Source organism: Corticium candelabrum, chromosome 5, assembly GCF_963422355.1.
Source record: "Corticium candelabrum chromosome 5, ooCorCand1.1, whole genome shotgun sequence".
Classification (NCBI taxonomy): Eukaryota; Metazoa; Porifera; class Homoscleromorpha; order Homosclerophorida; family Plakinidae; genus Corticium; species Corticium candelabrum.
The window spans coordinates 7459052-7479051 of NC_085089.1; the positions used below are offsets into that span (position 1 = coordinate 7459052).

The window sequence follows — 20000 nt, forward strand, 5'->3', positions numbered from 1 at the left end:
CACACACACACACACACACACACACACACACACACACACACACACACACACACACACACACACACACACACACACACACACACACACACACACACACACACACACACACACACACACACACACACACACACACACACACACACACACACACACACACACACACACACACACACACACACACACACACACACACACACACACACACACACACACACACACACACACACACACACACACACACACACACACACACACACACACACACACACACACACACACACACACACACACACACACACACACACACACACACACACACACACACACACACACACACACACACACACACACACACACACACACACACACACACACACACACACACACACACACACACACACACACACACACACACACACACACACACACACACACACACACACACACACACACACACACACACACACACACACACACACACACACACACACACACACACACACACACACACACACACACACACACACACACACACACACACACACACACACACACACACACACACACACACACACACACACACACACACAATGGACAAATAGACAAATGTCAAGCCCTCCACGTCATTCATGAATGACGTCAACCTTAATTAATTAAGGTTAGTTGCAAAGATAGCTCCCCTGCCTCTAGAGACAGCGCCTCCATGCGCTATGTGGAGGCTTAGGGCCAGCACTACAATCCACCTGGAGATTGGCCAGAGTCATCCAGGGGCACTGACTATGGTGCAGCTTTTGGGACTGGTCACCAAGGCCTACACGTACCCGTCTGCTGCATAATTTTACTGCCAAGTCAGCGGTCATGTCCACCTCAGTCAATGACCAGGTACTCATTTATACTCCTGAGTCGAGAGAAGCAATTGTGTGTAAGTTTCTTGCTTAAGGAAATTATGCCATAGCTCACCATCACTGTGACTTGAACCTGCAACCCTGCAAGGTCCCGGATGTTTTCACTCTCCAAATGCAATCTCTAACCAATTGACCTATTGCACCACACACACACACACACACACACACACACACACACACACACACACACACACACACACACACACACACACACACACACACACACACACACACACACACACAAACATCTCTAACTTCATAATCATAAAACAAATAAGTAAGTTGAATAATTAATTAAGCTGAGAAATCTGTTCTTGATTTGATCAAATAGAAATTTAGATAAATAATTCTATCTTGTACTGTAGACCTACCAGACTCGCAGTCTCACTCTGCCTCGTCGTTCCCCCGATTGTCAATCCTCGGCAAGTCTAACCACTCTGCTCTACTTCAGCGTAAGCAGTAGCTTGCACAAACGACAAATTCAACCAGTAAGCATTTTCCGGTGGCAACCATCTAGAGACCAAGACCCGGATAAACCTACACATTCATTTGACGCCAGGTCAGACAACACACGCATACTCAGCATCTGGTCCACATACGTGTTACGTGACATTAGAAAGTCCGGCAAGTCCTGAAGCTTGGCACTGACTGACTCTATCTTCTCTGTCACAAGTAACTCGCATAGGCATGCTTGTCTCATCGTATACGCATGCTCCGTGCGCATACCGTCTCACTCAAATAGATTGTATTGAAATAGAACTTAAATTTGAATGGATTATTAAAAGAGCAAAATCGGAAGAAGCTGATTATCAACTGCTAGAGAAGGAAGCTGTTGTCAGTTGGTCAAAGTTCAGTTGCAATCTTACAAAATTAAACTTAGATGCCTAACAAACTTTAATTTGTCCTCACTACATACTTTATTCAATTATTCATACTTGCCCAAATAAAATAGATATCAAGTATTCTATTACCATTTACCATGTAAGCTACAACGCAATACAAAAACAATTTGTTATTGCAATTTTGCATGTAATAAACTTTTATGGTTGGAAATCAGAAACACAACAAAAGCAAATGATGCTGTGAAGTCCTGACAAGAAAGACCAAGGTTCACAATACTAGATGTTACATTTCATACAATGCAAACAAGATCAACGTGCAACTACCTCATAAGTGCTGTGTGCAAAGTCAACAAAGAAATATAGCAACTGTCATTTGTACATGAATTGTTTTGGATGAGATAGATGAAGGTAATCGACAATTCTCCTAGCGACAGTCTCTCCTACTGTTAAGCTTGTATCTATCTGTGTTACAGTAATGGTTGTATACACCAGGATTCTCCTTGTCAAATGTCAATCCCTGTATTCCACCTGACCAAATAGTTGGCTCTGGAGGAATCCCATTTCCTGAAGTGCAATGATCTGTAATTTTGACTGGATTGTTGAGTATTGCTCCACGCCATGACTTTCCCAGTTCAGAATTACGATCACCACGATATGCATACACAACTTCTCCTTCATGATAAGCAACTGTCAATTGAACATTACCAGGAAAAATCATCATCAGTTGGATTTCCAACTTGCAAATATGAGTGTTTCCACACAAGTGCACACCCACTAGAGATCACAGAATAATCACAATAAACCTACACAAATATTTCTTAGTCAGCAAATAACAAAGTGTGATAACTACCAACATGGATACCTTTACAGGTGAGAGAGAATTGACTTTATGCACAAACTGAGGAGAGTTGATCTTATGTTCAACAGCAGAACAAGATTCGTATGATTTCCATGATCTAATAAAAACAATAATTTATGTGTTAATTAAACTTGAATTCACTAACAGCAGTTTACATCTCAACCCACTGCTCAGAATCACAAAACAGCAAAGATTTCTTAGTATTGTGGTAGAACAAATCACCTGATGTGCTCATGTTGCATGTACCAACTTCATCACCATATAAAACTCGAGAAACCTAATGAGTGCAACACAACTTGTGATACAGATAGTTAAATTTGTCGTTTTGTTTAAATTAAAACAAAATAAAACATTAAATTTAAATTTATCAATTGTATGGCATAGTTTGTATTATGTCTATTATCTTTATTAAAACATTATATTATCACTATCAGTGCTGGCCTTACTGCAATTCAATTGTGTTAAAATAAAATTATCTTATATTTCTATATTTGCTGCCCACAGTCCCAAGCACCACTTGGCATTTGTCACGACAAAGTATAGTGATATAGTATCTATCAACTCACAACATGTTTACTGTACACATTCTCACTGCTATACGTCTAATAGACATTCACAAGTCTCCACTCTACAAAACATAATCACAATGAAGTGTAATCTATTTGGTAGTTTCTGTTATCATTGAAGGCTTTGCACATGCAAGTTACATATGACCTACAATTCTGGTAATTAGACATACATTAGATAACAGATTGTACTAGACAGTTCATACACATTTGCTTTATACAAACAAAACATACCTTCAGTTCATTGTATAATTTTGTCACCAAACGTTCAAGTTTCTTATTTCAGAAAGGAATTAATCCAGGAATGCCTTGCAAACCTTGTGAACCTTTCTAAAACACAAGCAAATACTAAAATAAGTATTTCTATTGGATATTACTTGCAACTTTGCCATTTCAAGAAACAAGACTTTCTCTCAAGTAAAACTATCCATCCACCTTGACTCATCCACAAATCTCCCTTTTCAGTTCCAAACAACAGCAATACAAACATTAATGAATAGAGAAGCACATTACAGTGCTAAACCCTCGGCCAGTGTATGTAATCACATATCCTGTTACGTGATAATGTTTTGCATACTGAGGTTTTAGGCCAACCCACTCATCTCAGTTAAGGTTTCCAATGCATTTGTTGAGCTAAACAAAGGTGCAACGCGTCTCCAGACTTGTATACTTACAAGTCAGCCGCTTCGTCCGACAAACAGACACGCTGTCATGGACAATGCATGTTCCCCTTTGCAAATTCCAGTGGAGCGCCAAATTTCTGTTGAAGACAACACTATAGTGATTTTGCAATAAAACCGCGGCCGCTCAGCCACATACACCAAAAATTCAAGCTGTCAGACTGCAGAACCCACCATGCAGAACCCCTATGAAGAAAGACTGTGCAACAAGCAAAATGTTACAAGTCAGGTACAGCTACACGTACCGCATGGCACCTGAATCCAATACATTCGCTCTCTAGACGCCTGGTTGTTGGTGGGAAAACATGCATGTGCAAATGTAGACTATAGACGTTGTTTCTACGTGCTAAACTCTTATGTAAAGCAAAGGACTAAACACCGTGTACAGGATGAATGCCTGATTGCCAAATTCTCGGTACCATCTGCCAAACAAAGAGAGGTGGAGCCTTCTGATGACATCACATTCGTGTATTGGTCGGTAATGACACCACTTCTTGTTTATTGGTTGGAATAGCTTTATTTGCATCTTTGCTAATTGAGTATAAATACGGTCGTACGTCAGACAACTACTATACCTTAGCCCGGATATCCGTTCCTCTGGTAATAAACAGTAAACTAAACTTACCTCTGCTTTGTGTCCAGGGTATCCTCTAACTCCTTGTAAACCTCTTGGACCCACTGGACCTTGAATACCGTGATCTCCTCTCTGCAAATAAAATTTCTTGCTCAATCAATCAATCACTGTGTAATGATGCTATCAACATCATGCCTTACACGACCAACTTCTCCTTTTCCTCCATTTTCACCCTTTTGTCCTATGTCACCTCGTTCTCCTTTCAATCCAACAGCACCTTGCAATCCGATGCTGCATTTTTCTCCTTTCAGCCCAGCCTTCCCTCTCACTCCCAAAACACCCTAATAAAAATATTTACGGACAAGCTTGTCTAAATGCAATAAACTTATTTGAATTGTTGTCTCACCTTTTCACCTGGCAGACCAATGGACCCCTTCTGACCTGGTGGGCCAACACGACCAGGAAGACCTTGTGCACCAATGGGACCCTACAACAAATTTAAAATTTACACGTGACATAATCTTCTAACATTATAGCACATCTAAACTCACTGGATCTCTCGTCTTTCCCAATGTTCCTGGTAAGCCTGACAAGCCTTGTGTTCCTGGTACCCCAGGCATGCCCCTCTGACCCACAGGACCAGGAAGACCTCGAGGACCAGTAAGAACAGCTGGATCACAAGAGACTGGTGATGATTTCTAAATTTGCAACACAACATTTAGCAAACTGTTACCTAACTACTTTACTTTAGTCAAAACAACTTTAGTCGACACAACACTTGCTAGTAAGCTATAGCTCTAGTTCTCACTTCAGAAGAATTGGTCATTTAAAGCCATAAAGCCAACTGCATGATTATCAAAACAAAACGTACTGCCATCTTGTGGAGAGTGAAACAAGTAGAATGAACAGTAGCACCAAGCTACTTGATAAAATAGTGGCACTAAACCCGGTGCACATGCACAACCTACAATGCTATACCCCGCTTTTAACAGTAGGCAGTACAAACCTAAAATATAAGGTAGAAATACGGTAAGCTGATCAAATGTAACCATGCATGTGTAACCAAAGTTTTATTAAAACACACCATACCACAAGCATGTTGCACATTATCATGCTAGTGGTGGTAGTGTGTATACTAAAATGGTCATGTTATAGTCATAGTAACCTGTACTTCCCAACTAATTGTCTGTAAACATGATGTACTGTGCAAGTGGTTGTTGCATAAGCCAATGTAACAAACAAGGAGTGAAAATCAATACATTCTATCCTCTACAAAGAGTATGAAACACTAACTACAGTCACCTGTAGGCAGCCCAATTGTTTCCTTCTTAAAAACAACAAAAGAAAGCAAAGCTAGCTAATCACAGTAATTTATCAATGCCCATGGCATGCTCTGTTTACCATGGATACTGTAGCAGTTCATTGATAAAAGTATTTTCCCACTACATACTTTATGCTTATGCAAACAAGAATTATGAATGAATTTATTGTTGTTGCACATAGTTCCCACTCACGCTCCAAATATAAATTTGTTTTGCCTAGACTTGTGGTTGCAATCAAAGGCAACAACAATTAGTCCATAATGTCATGAGACCCAGCCAAAGAGTCCAAGATTCAATGTTTTATTTTGGTATGACTTGGACAAGATCAATCATGCATGCAACTAATGCATACAGTGTTGTATAGGTGCAATATCAACAGACAAATATAGCAACTGTCATCTGCACATGACTTGTTTCAGATGAGATAGATGAACGTAACAGACAATTTTCCCAGCGACAGTCAATCATACTCTTGTATCGATCTGTGTCACAGTTACCAGTGTATACACCAGGATTTTTCTTGTCAAATGTCAATCCTGGTATTCCACCTGACCAAATACTTGGCTCTGGAGGAATCCCATTTCCAGTTCTGCAATGATCTGTAATTTTGACTGAGTTGTTGAGTATTCCTCCACGCCATGACTTTCCCAGTTCAGAATTACGATCACCACGATATGCATACACAACTTCTCCTTCGTGATAAGCAACTGTCAATTGAACATTACCAGGAACATTATCCTTGTTACCCACATTACACTAACCATCAGACAGATCAGTACACGGACGATCAACTGAACTGAAAGTACGCATGTCATCAGTTGGACTTCCAACTTGAAAATATGAGTGTTTCCATACAAGTGCACACCCACTAGAGATCACAGAATAATCACAATAAACCTACACAAATATTTCTTAGTCAACAAATAACAAAGTGTGATTACTACCAACATGGATACCTTTACAGGTGAACGAGAGTTGACTTTCTGCACAAACTGAATAGAGTTGATCTTATGTTCAACAGCAGAACAAGATTCGTATGATTTCCATGATCTAATAAAAACAATAATTTATGTGTTAATTAAACTTGAATTCACTAACAGCAGCTTACATCTCAACCCAATGCTCAGAATCACAAAAAAGCAAAGATTTCTTAGTATTGTGGTAGAACAAATCACCTGATGTGCTCATGTTGCATGTACCAGCTTCATCACCAACAGACATCCTGGGAACCTGTGAGACAATGCATTGGAATTTACACATTCGAATTGCAGCAAGTTTGACACTGACAGCTCTAATATCTTTCACTTGATTCAATTTTAAATAAAACAAAGTAAACTGTAGCATTTAAATTAATCAATTTATATGGCATATTTTGTAGATTATCCATTACTTAGGGATACTAGACATTAGAGTTGTCAGTGTCAAACTTGTTGTAATTTGAACATATTTCTTTGACTAATAATTGTTTGGTGTTCACATGTTTGCTGTTAAACTATTTGTCTACTGCTAAAGAGTAATTGCAGTTATTAGTGTAATACGTACTGCTTTACAACCATAAACGAAAGATTGTGTGAATGTCAGCCTTATTGCTGCTGCAGAACATATAGACGTAGTTACTAGCAAATTTGCTTAATAGCTATAGACAGCTACTAAAGTTGTACTAGAGTAAAATAAGTTGAAAGTAAACAAGCAAGTAGCCATATTCACAACTTTGAATTTGAACTGCCATTGACTTTAATTAATTGATAAAGATGAAATCATGTTGCCAGGAAATCCTGTGTTTCTACATTTCCTGCACACATTGCCCAAAGCCGTAAGCCGTGTGGCACTTGTCAAAAGAAAGTATAAACTCAAACCTTGTTTACTGTAGACATTGCCACTGCTATACATTAGGTATCCACAGTCATGTCTGTCTAAGCTAGCTCCATTTCCCAAATTAATTACATTTTATTGTACAGTCAAACCTTGTTATTCTAACAGCCAATAATCTGACATTCTCACTTTCTGACAAGATACACGTGAAACCAATATACGTGGTCATTGTGTATTTGTTACCGATAATCATACAGTCGTGTTAGTTCGACAGAAACCCAAGGGACAAACATGGTCGAAATAATGAAATCTGACTGCATAGTAAATACATGAAACACTGACAATTAGTAAGTTGTAATCAAGAAAGTATAAAACATCATCTAGTTACGATACTACTATATAAAAGCTTTGCACAAGTCACATATCTGTAGTTACACACTTGACAAGAAAGCGGACAATACGTGTACATACCTTCAGTTCATTGTATAATCTTGTTACCAAACTTTCTAGCCTCTTTATTTCAGAAAGTGGAGTTAGTCCAGGAATGCCTTTCTAATAACACAAACAAACACGCAAAAAGTATTTCTCTGAGGCAATATTTTTGCCACTTTCTATACGACAAGCGATTTCAAGAGACAAAACTTTCTCTCAAGCAAACTATCCACCATCACTCAAGCATAAATCTCCCTTTACAGTCTAGACAATAGCAAACAAGTAGAAACTAACTTACCTCTCCTTTGTATCCTCTAAATCCTCGCAAACCTATTGGACCCACTGGACCACGAATGCCTTGATATCCTTTCTGCAGATACTCAATCAATGAATAATCATGCCATCAACATCATGTTTTCTTACACGACCAACTTCTCTGGCTACTCCATTTTCACCTTTTTGTCCTACATCACCTCGTTCTCCTTTTAATCCAATAGCACCTCGCAATCCAATGTCGCCTTTTTCTCCCTTTCGTCCAGCCTTGCCTTTCACTCCAGATACACCCTACCACCAAATATTTAAATAATATCAATGATTCGTGAACATGAGTTTGTCTAAATGCATAAATAATCTCAAAAAATTTATCAAATTGTCGTCTCACCTTTTCACCTGGCAGCCCAATCGACCCCTTCTGTCCTGGTTGACCAACACGACCACGAAGACCTTGTGGGCCAACAAGACCCTACAACAGATTTACATTTGACACAATCTTACTACAACACAAAACAGCCATCCTGCTGCTTTACAGTTAAACGACAAAGTACAATTTACAGATAAACAGTCTATTCTAAGACTCCATCTAATACATCTAAACTCACTGGATCTCCCATCCTTCCTGGTGGTCCGGGTAAGCCCCTCATCCTTCCTGGTGGTCCGGGTAAGCCCCTCTGACCAACTGGACCAGGGGGACCTCGAGGACCAGTAAGAACTGATTGATATGGCAATGCTTTCTAATATCCAACAAAAAACGTTTAGCAAACAATTACTCTTGAGCGTTGAGACACTTTTCAATCAAACTATTTGCTAAAGAAGTTTGGATGCTACCTCAACACAAAAGATCACTTGAAGCCATGAAAATAACAGCAGAATTTCCACAACAAAATGTGCTGCCATCTTGTAGAGAACAAAGAGCTGCAATGCGCAGTAACCTGTTGTTAGTTCAATACAATAGACTGACACCTACACCCAGTGAGAACGAGATTACACAGAAAAGTTCAGGAAGTTTGGCAGTCCCAATTAGTAATCGACAAATTACATTGCAACATGAGCATGACGCGAATTAACACAACAGCTTCTGTCCATGTGAATGAAACGAATGGCTCTTCACATGTTCTACACACGGCGTCATTGCTTAGAAAAAATACAAAGTTATCCATTAATTAAACCACCAACAATCTGATTTCTTATGTCTAGCATTGAAGGAACACTAATGTGTAATTGCATGATTAATTAAGAGACCACACCCACACTGCAGTAACCTTGACTATTTTGCTTTCACCAAATACATGTCATCAAGACATTATCATTCTACTGTTTGGGAGTCATTATACGCACCAGAAAGTGGGCTACAGCTGACCATCAAACTCTGTTGTTCCATTGAATAATATTGCAATGACCCTCTTATGCATCTACAGTCAAACCATTATTCTATTACAGTCACATGCTTCTAGGTTGGTACACTAGTCATTCCGAAGATTGATTTATCAAAGACAAGTGATACGCACTGCTCCAAACACCAGCATCAATGACATATGCACCATTGGAGCAATTGGGAATTAATGGTTTGAAGCGGCATCCAATAGACCAAGCTAAGCATGTAACTGCATTCCTTGTTGTTGCTGGCACTGCAACCAAAAACGACACTCAGGAAGAACAACAAGACTTGTATGTTTGACACTTTCAATCACTCAAACAAATAATAATCAATGATGGCATTGATTCTTATCAATCAGATGCACATTTACATAATTAAGAATAGAAAATCTTACTTGCAAAATGCAACTCCCTTACGATTGAGCTACAGACAACACAACACACAACACACAACACACACACACACACACACACACACACACACACACACACACCTTCCTTTCCTTCCTTTCCTTCTATGCTACTCAGTTACGAGCTAACAACTCCTGAACAATGTGTTACATAAATAGACGAAAAAGAAACTGTTAGGTTGTTTGATCTTGATGTTGATGAGCTCGCCTAGATCAACATGTACTCATGACTGGTACACAAAGAGCACCTCAGAGATTGTGGCATAGTCTTTGGAACGTTGCTGTGAGTTCAAAACACAAACCTGACAATCGGTTGAGACATCATTACAGGAGAATTACACAAGATGAGATTATATAGTGAACGCCCGAATGTCCAGTCCTTACGCTTACTCTAGCGAAAGACGAGTACACCAACTAACGGACCGTTCAAAACAGAATGACCAGTAGACATCGCGATTCACAAGTTATAGGGTAGCCTTTCCGGTGTGTTTCCAACAAGATATTTCGAATGGTATAGGACCTACTCTAACGGCCAGACACAGGACTGTGTTGATAAACTAATGGTTGAGCTACGAGAAGTAACTCCTGTGTAGATCACAACTCACAAAACACTGTAGCTGCTGTCGTTCTTCAAAATAAGCTGGCAACCACAGAGCTCATGTGCATAAAGTTGTGGCCGCCATCTACATCTGGGACACCACACACACACACACACACACACACACACACACACACACACACACACACACACACACACACACACACCACACACACACACACACACACACACACACACACACACACACAGACACACAGACACACACAGACACACACACACACACACACACACACACACACACACACACACACACACACACACACAGACACAGACACACACAGACAGACAGACACACACACACACACACACACACACACACACACACACACACACACACACACACACACACACACACACACACACACACACACACACACACACACACACACACACACACACACACACACACACAGACACAGACACAGACACACACAGACAGACAGACAGACAGACAGACAGACAGACAGACAGACAGACACACACACACATTTCTCATTTCTAACTTCAACTTAAAAACACATAATCCTAAAACTAATTTAATTTAATTTAAATAATTAAGTTGAGAAAAATGTTCTTGATTCCATCAAATTGAAATAGGACAGATAACTCTATCTTGTCTACTTCAGCGTAAGCATTAGCTTGCACAAACGACGAACACAACCAGCAGGCATTTTTCACCAATTGCCTCTTTCATTTTGACGCCGGACAACACATACTGCTCGACATACGCATCATGTGACATTAGAAGGTCCTCAATTCAAAGTTTGGACTGATTGCCGCTATCTTCTCTGTCAAAATTTGACATCAGGCTCGTCGTTGGCTCATTTCTGTCTAAGGGCATGCGCGTGCGCATGCTCATCTTCTGTGTAACCGATCTGCAGCATGTCTTACTAATTTTAGGAAACTAGAACACAGGATTGAATGGATTGGAAGAGCAAATCGGAAGAAGCTTAAGCTAATTATCTTGTGTACAAATTGCTTATAAAAGAAGGAAGCAGTTGCCAGTTGGTCAAAGTTCGGTTGCAATCACTTATTTGTCCTCACTACATACTTTATTCAAACTCTATTCTACTTGCTCAAATAAAATAGCTATCAAATATTCTATTACCATTACAATATAAGCTACAACGCAATACAAAAACAATTTGTTTTTGTAATTTTCACGTAATAAACTTTTATGGTTGGAAATCAGAAACACAACAAAAATGATGCTGTGAGGTTCTGACAAGAAAGCCCAAGGTTCACAATACTAGATGTTACATTTCATACAATGCAAACAAGATCAACATGCAACTACCCCATAGAGTGCTGTGTGCAAAGTCAACAAAGAAATATAGCAACTGTCATTTGTACATGATTTGTTTTGGATGAGATAGATGAAGGTAACCGACAATTCTCCCAACGACAGTCATACATAGTCTTGTATCTATCTGTATCACAGTTTTGGTCGTATACACCAGGCTTCCATTTGTCAAATGTCAATCCTGGTATTCCAGATGAAGCAATATTTGGCTCTGGAGGAATCCCATTCCCTCTATTACAATGATCTGTAATTTTGACTGGATTGTTGAGTATTGCTCCACGCCATGACTTTCCCAGTTCACAATTACGATCACCACCATATGCATACGCAACTTGTCCTTCATGATAAGCAACTGTCAATTGAACATTACCAGGAACATTATCCTTGTTACCCACATTACACCAACCATCAGACAGATCAGTACATGGACGATCCACTGAACTGAAAGTACGCATGTCATCAGTTGGATTTCCAACTTGAAAATATGAGTGTTTCCACACAAGTGCACACCCACTAGAGATCACAGAATAATCACAATAAACCTACACAAATATTTCTTACTCAGCAAATAACAAAGTGTGATAACTACCGACATGGATACCTTTACAGGTGGGAGAGAGTGGACCTTCTGCACAAACTGAATAGAGTTGATCTTAATTACAGAACAAGTTAGGTATAGTTTCCATGTTCTAACAGAAACAATAATTTAATTTACATGTTAAAACTTGAATTCAACAAAGTAACTTACATCTCAACCCACTTCTCAGAATCACAAAACAGCAAAGATTTATTAGAATTGTGGTAGAACAAATCACCTAACGTGCTAATGTTGCATGTACCAACTTCATCACCATATGAAACTCGAGAAACCTAATGAGTGCAACACAACTTGTGATACAGATAGTTAAATTTGTCGTTTTGTTTAAATTAAAACAAAATAAAACATTAAATTTAAATTTATCAATTGTATGGCATAGTTTGTATTATGTCTATTATCTTTATTAAAACATTATATTATCACTATCAGTGCTGGCCTTACTGCAATTCAATTGCAATTGTGTTAAAATAAAATTATCTTATATTTCTATATTTGCTGCCCACAGTCCCAAACACCACTTGGCATTTGTCACGACAAAGTATAGTGATATAGTATCTATCAACTCACAACATGTTTACTGCACACATTCTCACTGCTATACATCTAATAGACATTCACTAGCCTCAACACTACAAAACAGAATCACAATAAAGTGTAATCTATTTGGTAGCTTCTGTTATCATTGAAGGCTTTGCACATGCAAGTTACATATGACCTACAATTCTAGTAATTAGACATACATTAGACAACAGATTGTACTAGACAGTTCATACACATTTGCTTTATACAAACAAACATACCTTCAGTTCATTGTATAATTTTGTCACCAAACGTTCAAGTTTCTTTATTTCAGAAAGTGGAGTTAATCCAGGAATGCCTTGCAAACCTTGTGAACCTTTCTAAAACACAAACAAATACTAAAATAAGTATTTCTATTGGATATTACTTGCAAGTTTGTCATTTCAAGAAACAAGACTTTCTCTCAGGTAAAACTATCCATCCACATTCACTCGTCCACAAATCTCCCTTTTCAGTTCCAAACAACAGCAATACAAACATTAATGAATAGAGAAGCACATTACAGTGCTAAACCCTCGGCTGGTGTATGTAATCACATATCCTGTCATGTGATAATGTTTTGCATACTGAGGTTTAGCCCAACCCAGACGTCTCAGCTAAAGTTTCCAATGCATTCGTTTAGCTAAACAAAGGTGCAAAGCGTCTCCAGACTTGCGTACTTACAGGTCAGTCGCTTCGTCCGACAAACAGACACACTGTCATGGACAATGCACGTTCCCCTTTGCAAATTACCGTGGAGCGCCAAATTTCTGTTGAAAACAACACTATAGTGATTTTTGCAGCAAAACCACAGCCGCTTAGCCACACACACCAAAAATTCAAGCTGTCAGACTGCAAAACCACTATGAAGAAACACTGTGGAACAAGCGAAATGTTACAAGTCAGGTACAGCTACACGTACCGCATGGCACCTGAATCCAGTACATTCGCTCTCTAGTTGACTGGTTGTTGGTGGGTAAACATGCACGTGCAAATGTAGACTATAGAAGTTGTTACTATGTGCTAAACACTTATGTAAAGCAAAGGACTAAACACCATGCACCATGTACAGGATAGATGCCTGATTGCCGAATTCTCGATACCATCTGCCAAACAAAGAGAGGTGGAGCCTTATGATGACATCACATTCGTCTATTGGTCGGTAATGACACCACTTCTTGTCTATCGGTTGGAATAGCTTCATTTGCATCTGTGCCAATCGAGTATAAATACGATCGTACGTCAGACGACTACCATACCAGTAGCCCGGATATCCGAGCCTCTTGTAATAAACAGTGAACTAAACTTACCTCTCCTTTGTATCCAGGAAATCCTCTAACTCCTTGTAAACCTCTTGGACCCACTGGACCTTGAATACCTTGATCTCCTTTCTGCAAATAAATTCATTACTTAATATCAATAAACAAATAACAATGTTATAAACATCATGTCTTCTTACACGACCAACTTCTCCTTTTACTCCATTTTCACCTTTTTGTCCTACGTCACCTCGTTCTCCTTTCAATCCAACAGAACCTCGCAATCCAATGTTGCCTTTTTCTCCTTTTGGTCCAGCCTTGCCTCTCACTCCAGGTACACCCTAACACAAAACATTTAAATTGAGTTTGTCTACACAATCTAGACAAACAAGGCGTGCTTGAGACGAGGTAGCCTACATAATATATTCATTAACAGATCTAGATATTAAACGCAGTATAACTAAAAAATTAAGTGAATTATCATCTCACCTTCTCACCTTGCAATCCAATTGACCCCTTCTGACCTGCTGGGCCAACACGACCAGGAAGACCTTGTACACCGACAGGACCCAACAATACATTTTACATTAGATCAAATCTGTCAACACCACAAACAACCATCTGCTGCTCTACATAAAAACAACAGAGTCTACTTTACAGACTTTATTTAATTCATATAAACTCACTGGATCTCCCGTCTTTCCAAATGCTCCTGGTAAACCTTGGAAGCCTGACAAGCCTTGTGTTCCTGGTACCCCAGGCATGCCTCTCTGACCCACAGGACCAGGAAGACCTCGAGGACCAGTAACAACAGCTGCATCACAAGAGACTGGTAGTGATTTCTAAAATATACAACAAAAACTCTTAGCAGCAATTACTCTTGTGTTTGACTGCACTTGTCAATCAAACTATTTGCTAGAGAAGTTTGGATGCTACCTCAACACAAAAGATCACTTGAAGCCACGAAAATAACAGCACAATTTCCACAACAAAATGTGCTGCCATCTCGTAGAGAACAAAGAGCTGCAATGCACAGTAACCTGTTGTTACTTCAATACAATAGACTGACACCCACACCCAGTGAGAACGAGATTACACAGAAAAGTTAAGGAAGTTCGCAGTCTCAATTAGTAATCGACAAATCACAATGCAAGATGAGCATCAACTGAATTACCACAACAGCTTCCATCCACGTGAAACACACATGTACCTTCACATGCTCCACACATGACATCATTGCTAGTACGTAATACAATAGTATGCATTACACAGTTAACAATCAAACACACACACAATCGCACACACACACTCACACTCACTCACACACACATACACACACACCACGCACACACGCACACACACACTTCAAAATCATGAAACAAATAAGTAAATTGAATAATTAATTAAATTGAGGAATCATATAAAGAATGCGCACCACCCCTCTAAAATGCACCAAATAGGTGGTGCAAAGCGTGCTCAGCCACGTGTGGACTTTATTAATATAAAATACCCGTATACTCTCATTATCAGTCACCATTTAGAGTTTGTCCCACCATTGACGTTGCAGGTGGCTTACTTAATCCACCAGAACAGCAGTGGCTACGACTCATTTGCAGAGAGTACTTCCATTCTTGTGTATGCTAGTTACCTGCCTTGTTTGCGCGAAAATTATGGCAGCTGCTACTATTTAGGTAAGAGTGCATAAAGTCTGCTTTGGTCCCGATCCACACCGTGATGTCATCGATTTCATGCAGCATCTAGGCTTTCTTTCAAGACAACAATGAAGTTGCAACCCAACCTCTATCAATTTATGTTAATCCAATCCGGGTAACTAAACATTTGCAAGAACAAGGTTTGTCAGCTTTTTACCTAGCTAATACTGTTATAAGACAAGTTGAACTTGTTAATTCAACACAACCGTTTAGGTTAAACTTCAACGCTGAACATGAAGAAGTTGAGAGACACCCAGCTAGGGTACTCGATACCACTGGCTGATATCCAACGTGATGGCGGCAAAAGCTCCCGCGTGAGTTATGCCATGACGCTCCCGCCACATGAATTCATCCAAATATGACGGCAGCATATGGCGATGGCACCCTTTCATTTTTTCAGTTTTGTTTTAACTCGATTCCAATGGGATTCGATATGTTGAGTGTGTACTCCAGTGCCAGGGTCCACAAAATTTACAGAATGATTAACTGTCCTGTGAGCTGCCACCAGGGGGAGTGTGTTAATACGATTGTAGGCTCTCCATTCGTCAGAATGTACTGTTGTGCCAGGCAGTACGTGTTGTGATATGATTGGTAAAAGTGTCGTAGAATCTCTTCTTGGAACTATTTCCATGTAACCCAGTGCTGGCCGCTGTGTTACATCAACAATTCCAAAAACTCACACTGGGTTACGTTGTGCTCTTCCTCTGTGGTCACAGTGGTGCTGTATAATGTCACAGGATAACTCTAACAGTCCACACTGTAATGTTCAATGCAATTACCTTCGGTTTGTGGGAAAAACAGATTCGTCTATTTCAACAACGTTGGACTGAACTGGACCAATGCCACCAAGTCTACTAACATTTTGTTGCAGCTTCCACGAGCACAAATCTCTTAGGTACTGGTACATCTGGATGCCAGTGACTAGAGATACTTTACAAACATCCTTCATTTGAGACACAGGTGTCTCAAAACACCAGTGGTACATTACAAGTAACCAAGTTGTCAAAGGAACATTTGATTGTCGAAAAAATGAATCACGTCAAACTGAACTGAACTATAATATATATATATATATATATATAATGCAGAATTTCTGTTTATAATTTTATCGGTACCACATCTTACAAACTTAAAAATTACCGTTGCATTCTGCAGTGTTCTTCAGGACATCTCCAAATATAACCGTCCTTGCATCTCTGAAATGATTTTATTGCCATGGCCACACCATGACAGTTAATTGTTGCATTGTTCTTGCCTTGACATAAGTCCTAGACGCTGTATGAAATCGATGGCATCACGGTGTGGATCGGGACCAAAGCAGACTTTATGCACTCTTACCTAAATATCAGCAGCCGCCATAATTTTCGCGCCAACAAGGCAGCTAACTAGCGTACGCAAGAACGGAAGTACTCTCTGCAAAATGAGCCGCAGCCACTCCTGTTCTGTTGGTTTAGGTAAGCAACATGCTTTTATTGTGCCACCTGCAACGTCAATGGTGGGACAAACCCTAAATCGTGACAGAAAATGAGTATACGGGTATTCTATATTAATACAATCCACACGTGGCTGAGCACGCTTTGCACCGCGCGTTTTAGAGGGGTAGTGCGCATGATCCGACCTACCAGACTCGCAGTCTCGTCATTCCCCGGATTGTCAATCCTTGGCAGTCTAACCACTCTCCTCTACTACAGCGTAAGCAGTAGCTTGCACAAACGACAAACTCAATCAGCAAGCATTTTCCAGTGGCAACCATCTAGAGACCAAAGACCCGGATAAACCTACAGATTCCTTTGCCAGACAACACACGCATACTCGGCATCTGGTCCACATACGTGTCACGTAACATTAGAAAATCCGGCAAGTACTGAAGTTTCGCACTGACTGCCTCTATCTTCTCTGTCACAAGTAACTCGTCTCGTGTCTCGTAGGCATGTTTGTCTCGGTGCATGCGCATGCTCTGTGTATACGCAGGAGGGTTGGCCGGATACAGCAGTATCTAGGTCTTGCCCAAATAAAATAGCTGTCTACTACCATTTACGATGTAAGCTACAACGCAATACAAAAACAATTTGTTATTGCAATTTTGCATGCAATAAACTTTTATGGTTGGAAATCAGAAACACAACAAAAGCAAATGATGCTGTGAAGTCCTGACAAGAAAGCCCAAGGTTCACAATATTAAATGTTACATTTCATACAATGCAACAAGATCAACATGCAACTACCCCATAGAGTGCTGTGGGCAAAGTCAACAAAGAAATATAGCAACTGTCATTTGTACATGATTTGTTTTGGTTGAGATAGATGAAGGTAACACACAATTCTCCCAGCGACAGTCATACGTAGTCTTGTAATAATCTGTATCACAGTTTTGGTCGTATACACCAGGATTCTCTTTGTCAAATGTCAATCCCGATATTCCAGATGAAAGAATACTTGGCTCTGGAGGAATCCCATTCCCTCTATTACAATGATCTGTAATTTTGACTGGATTGTTGAGTATTGCTCCACGCCATGACTTTCCCAGTTCACAATTACGATCACCACCATATGCATACACAACTTGTCCTTCATGATAAGCAACTGTCAATTGAACATTACCAGGAACATTATCCTTGTTACCCACATTACACCAACCATCAGACAGATCAGTACATGGACGATCCACTGAACTGAAAGTACGCATGTCATCAGTTGGATTTCCAACTTGCAAATATGAGTGTTTCCACACAAGTGCACACCCACTAGAGATCACAGAATAATCACAATAAACCTACACAAATATTTCTTAGTCAACAAATAACAAAGTGTGATAACTACCAACATGGATACCTTTACAGGTGGGAGAGAGTGGACTTTCTGCACAAACTGAAGAGAGTTGATCTTAATTACAGAACAAGTTAAGTATAGTTTCCATGCCCTAACAGAAACAATAATTCAATTTACATGTTAAAACTTGAATTCAACAAAGCAACTTACATCTCAACCCACTGCTCAGAATCACAAAACAGTAGAGATTTATTAGAATTGTGGTAGAACAAATACCCTAATGTGCTCATGTTGCATGTACCAACTTCATCACCATATGAAACTCGAGAAACCTAATGAGTGCAACACAACTTGTGATACAGATAGTTAAATGTCTTTTAGTTTAAATTAAAACAAAAGAAAACATTAAATTTAAATTTATCAATTGTATGGCATAGTTTGTATTATGTCTATTATCTTTATTAAAACATTATATTATCACTATCAGTGCTGGCCTTACTGCAATTCAATTCTGTTAAAATAAAATTATCTTATATTTCTATATTTGCTGCCCACAGTCCCAAACACCACTTGGCATTTGTCACGACAAAGTATAGTGATATAGTATCTATCAACTCACAACATGTTTACTGCACACATTCTCACTGCTATACATCTAATAGACATTCACTAGCCTCAACGCTACAAAACAGAATCACAATAAAGTGTAATCTATTTGGTAGTTTCTGTTATCATTGAAGGCTTTGCACATGCAAGTTACATATGACCTACAATTCTGGTAATTAGACATACATTAGACAACAGATTGTACTAGACAGTTCATACACATTTGCTTTAAACAAACAAAACATACCTTCAGTTCATTGTATAATTTTGTCACCAAACGTTCAAGTTTCTTTATTTCAGAAAGTGGAGTTAATCCAGGAATGCCTTGCAAACCTTGTGAACCTTTCTAAAACACAAACAAATACTAAAATAAGTATTTCTATTGGATATTACTTGCAATTTTGCCATTTCAAGAAACAAGACTTTCTCTCAAGTAAAACTATCCATCCACATTCACTCGCCCACAAATCCCCCCCTGCTTTCAGTTCCAAACAACAGCAATACAAACATTAATGAGTAGA

At 39.4% G+C, this 20000-nt stretch overlaps 6 protein-coding genes across 13 annotated transcripts in view; all 6 read right to left on the reverse strand.

Annotated features, from left to right (window-relative positions):
- Positions 1 to 2860, reverse strand: part of LOC134180302 (uncharacterized) — a 6412-nt gene extending 3552 nt beyond the window's left edge. Inside the window, exons 1-2 of one of the 3 annotated variants that reach the window (XR_009969962.1) lie at positions 1485 to 1598; positions 1277 to 1418 (exon numbers count right to left, since the gene is read on the reverse strand). Coding sequence is in view for 1 of the 3 variants with exons in the window: in XM_062647431.1 (XP_062503415.1) it covers positions 2610 to 2703; positions 2762 to 2841 (174 nt within the window). In the remaining 2 variants the exon portion in view is untranslated. Of the gene's footprint in view, positions 1 to 1276; positions 1443 to 1484; positions 1599 to 2609; positions 2704 to 2761 lie in introns of those variants that run through there. The other 2 variants (XR_009969961.1, XM_062647431.1) reach the window with 2 other exon arrangements.
- Positions 2861 to 3219: 359 nt separating this feature from the next.
- On the reverse strand, positions 3220 to 5618 carry LOC134179671 (collagen alpha-1(IX) chain-like). Its single transcript, XM_062646606.1, has 6 exons — positions 4978 to 5618; positions 4833 to 4913; positions 4627 to 4767; positions 4428 to 4558; positions 3490 to 3502; positions 3220 to 3234 (listed from the first exon to the last, which is right to left on the reverse strand). The coding sequence occupies exons 1-6, from the start codon at positions 5044 to 5046 to the stop codon at positions 3220 to 3222; spliced, it is 450 nt and encodes a 149-aa protein (XP_062502590.1). The 5' UTR covers positions 5047 to 5618.
- A 416-nt stretch (positions 5619 to 6034) lies between these two features.
- LOC134179672 (uncharacterized) lies at positions 6035 to 6501 on the reverse strand (the record flags this gene model as incomplete). Its single annotated transcript, XM_062646607.1, has 1 exon — positions 6035 to 6501. A coding segment is annotated over one exon (381 nt), but the record flags the coding sequence as incomplete, so codon positions are not given.
- Positions 6490 to 17559, reverse strand: LOC134179540 (collagen alpha-1(XVII) chain-like). Of its 6 annotated transcripts, none has more exons than XM_062646468.1 (11): positions 17443 to 17559; positions 17245 to 17379; positions 9097 to 9183; positions 8871 to 9002; positions 8654 to 8734; positions 8416 to 8556; positions 8291 to 8362; positions 8032 to 8112; positions 6857 to 6978; positions 6705 to 6798; positions 6490 to 6645 (listed from the first exon to the last, which is right to left on the reverse strand). In XM_062646468.1, exons 3-11 carry the CDS (start codon positions 9163 to 9165, stop codon positions 6505 to 6507), a joined length of 933 nt encoding a protein of 310 aa, XP_062502452.1. In that variant the 5' UTR covers positions 9166 to 9183; positions 17245 to 17379; positions 17443 to 17559; the 3' UTR covers positions 6490 to 6504. The 6 variants fall into 6 exon arrangements, with proteins under 6 accessions (XP_062502452.1, XP_062502450.1, XP_062502449.1 ...); XM_062646466.1 differs by lacking the exons at positions 17245 to 17379; positions 17443 to 17559 and adding exons at positions 9308 to 9896; positions 11353 to 11504 and having other exon boundaries at positions 9097 to 9231; XM_062646465.1 differs by lacking the exons at positions 17245 to 17379; positions 17443 to 17559 and adding exons at positions 9257 to 9896; positions 11353 to 11504.
- Positions 11630 to 17089, reverse strand: LOC134179673 (uncharacterized). The gene is made up of 11 exons (XM_062646608.1): positions 16884 to 17089; positions 16763 to 16825; positions 15603 to 15631; positions 15329 to 15456; positions 15079 to 15234; positions 14593 to 14733; positions 14444 to 14524; positions 13376 to 13474; positions 12726 to 12847; positions 12579 to 12666; positions 11630 to 12519 (listed from the first exon to the last, which is right to left on the reverse strand). Exons 1-11 carry the CDS (start codon positions 17087 to 17089, stop codon positions 11995 to 11997), a joined length of 1638 nt encoding a protein of 545 aa, XP_062502592.1. The 3' UTR covers positions 11630 to 11994.
- A 557-nt stretch (positions 17560 to 18116) lies between the features above and the next one.
- LOC134179541 (uncharacterized) lies at positions 18117 to 19201 on the reverse strand. The gene is made up of 3 exons (XM_062646469.1): positions 19084 to 19201; positions 18937 to 19024; positions 18117 to 18877 (listed from the first exon to the last, which is right to left on the reverse strand). The coding sequence occupies exons 1-3, from the start codon at positions 19161 to 19163 to the stop codon at positions 18353 to 18355; spliced, it is 693 nt and encodes a 230-aa protein (XP_062502453.1). The 5' UTR covers positions 19164 to 19201; the 3' UTR covers positions 18117 to 18352.
- Between the last annotated feature and the right edge of the window lie 799 nt (positions 19202 to 20000).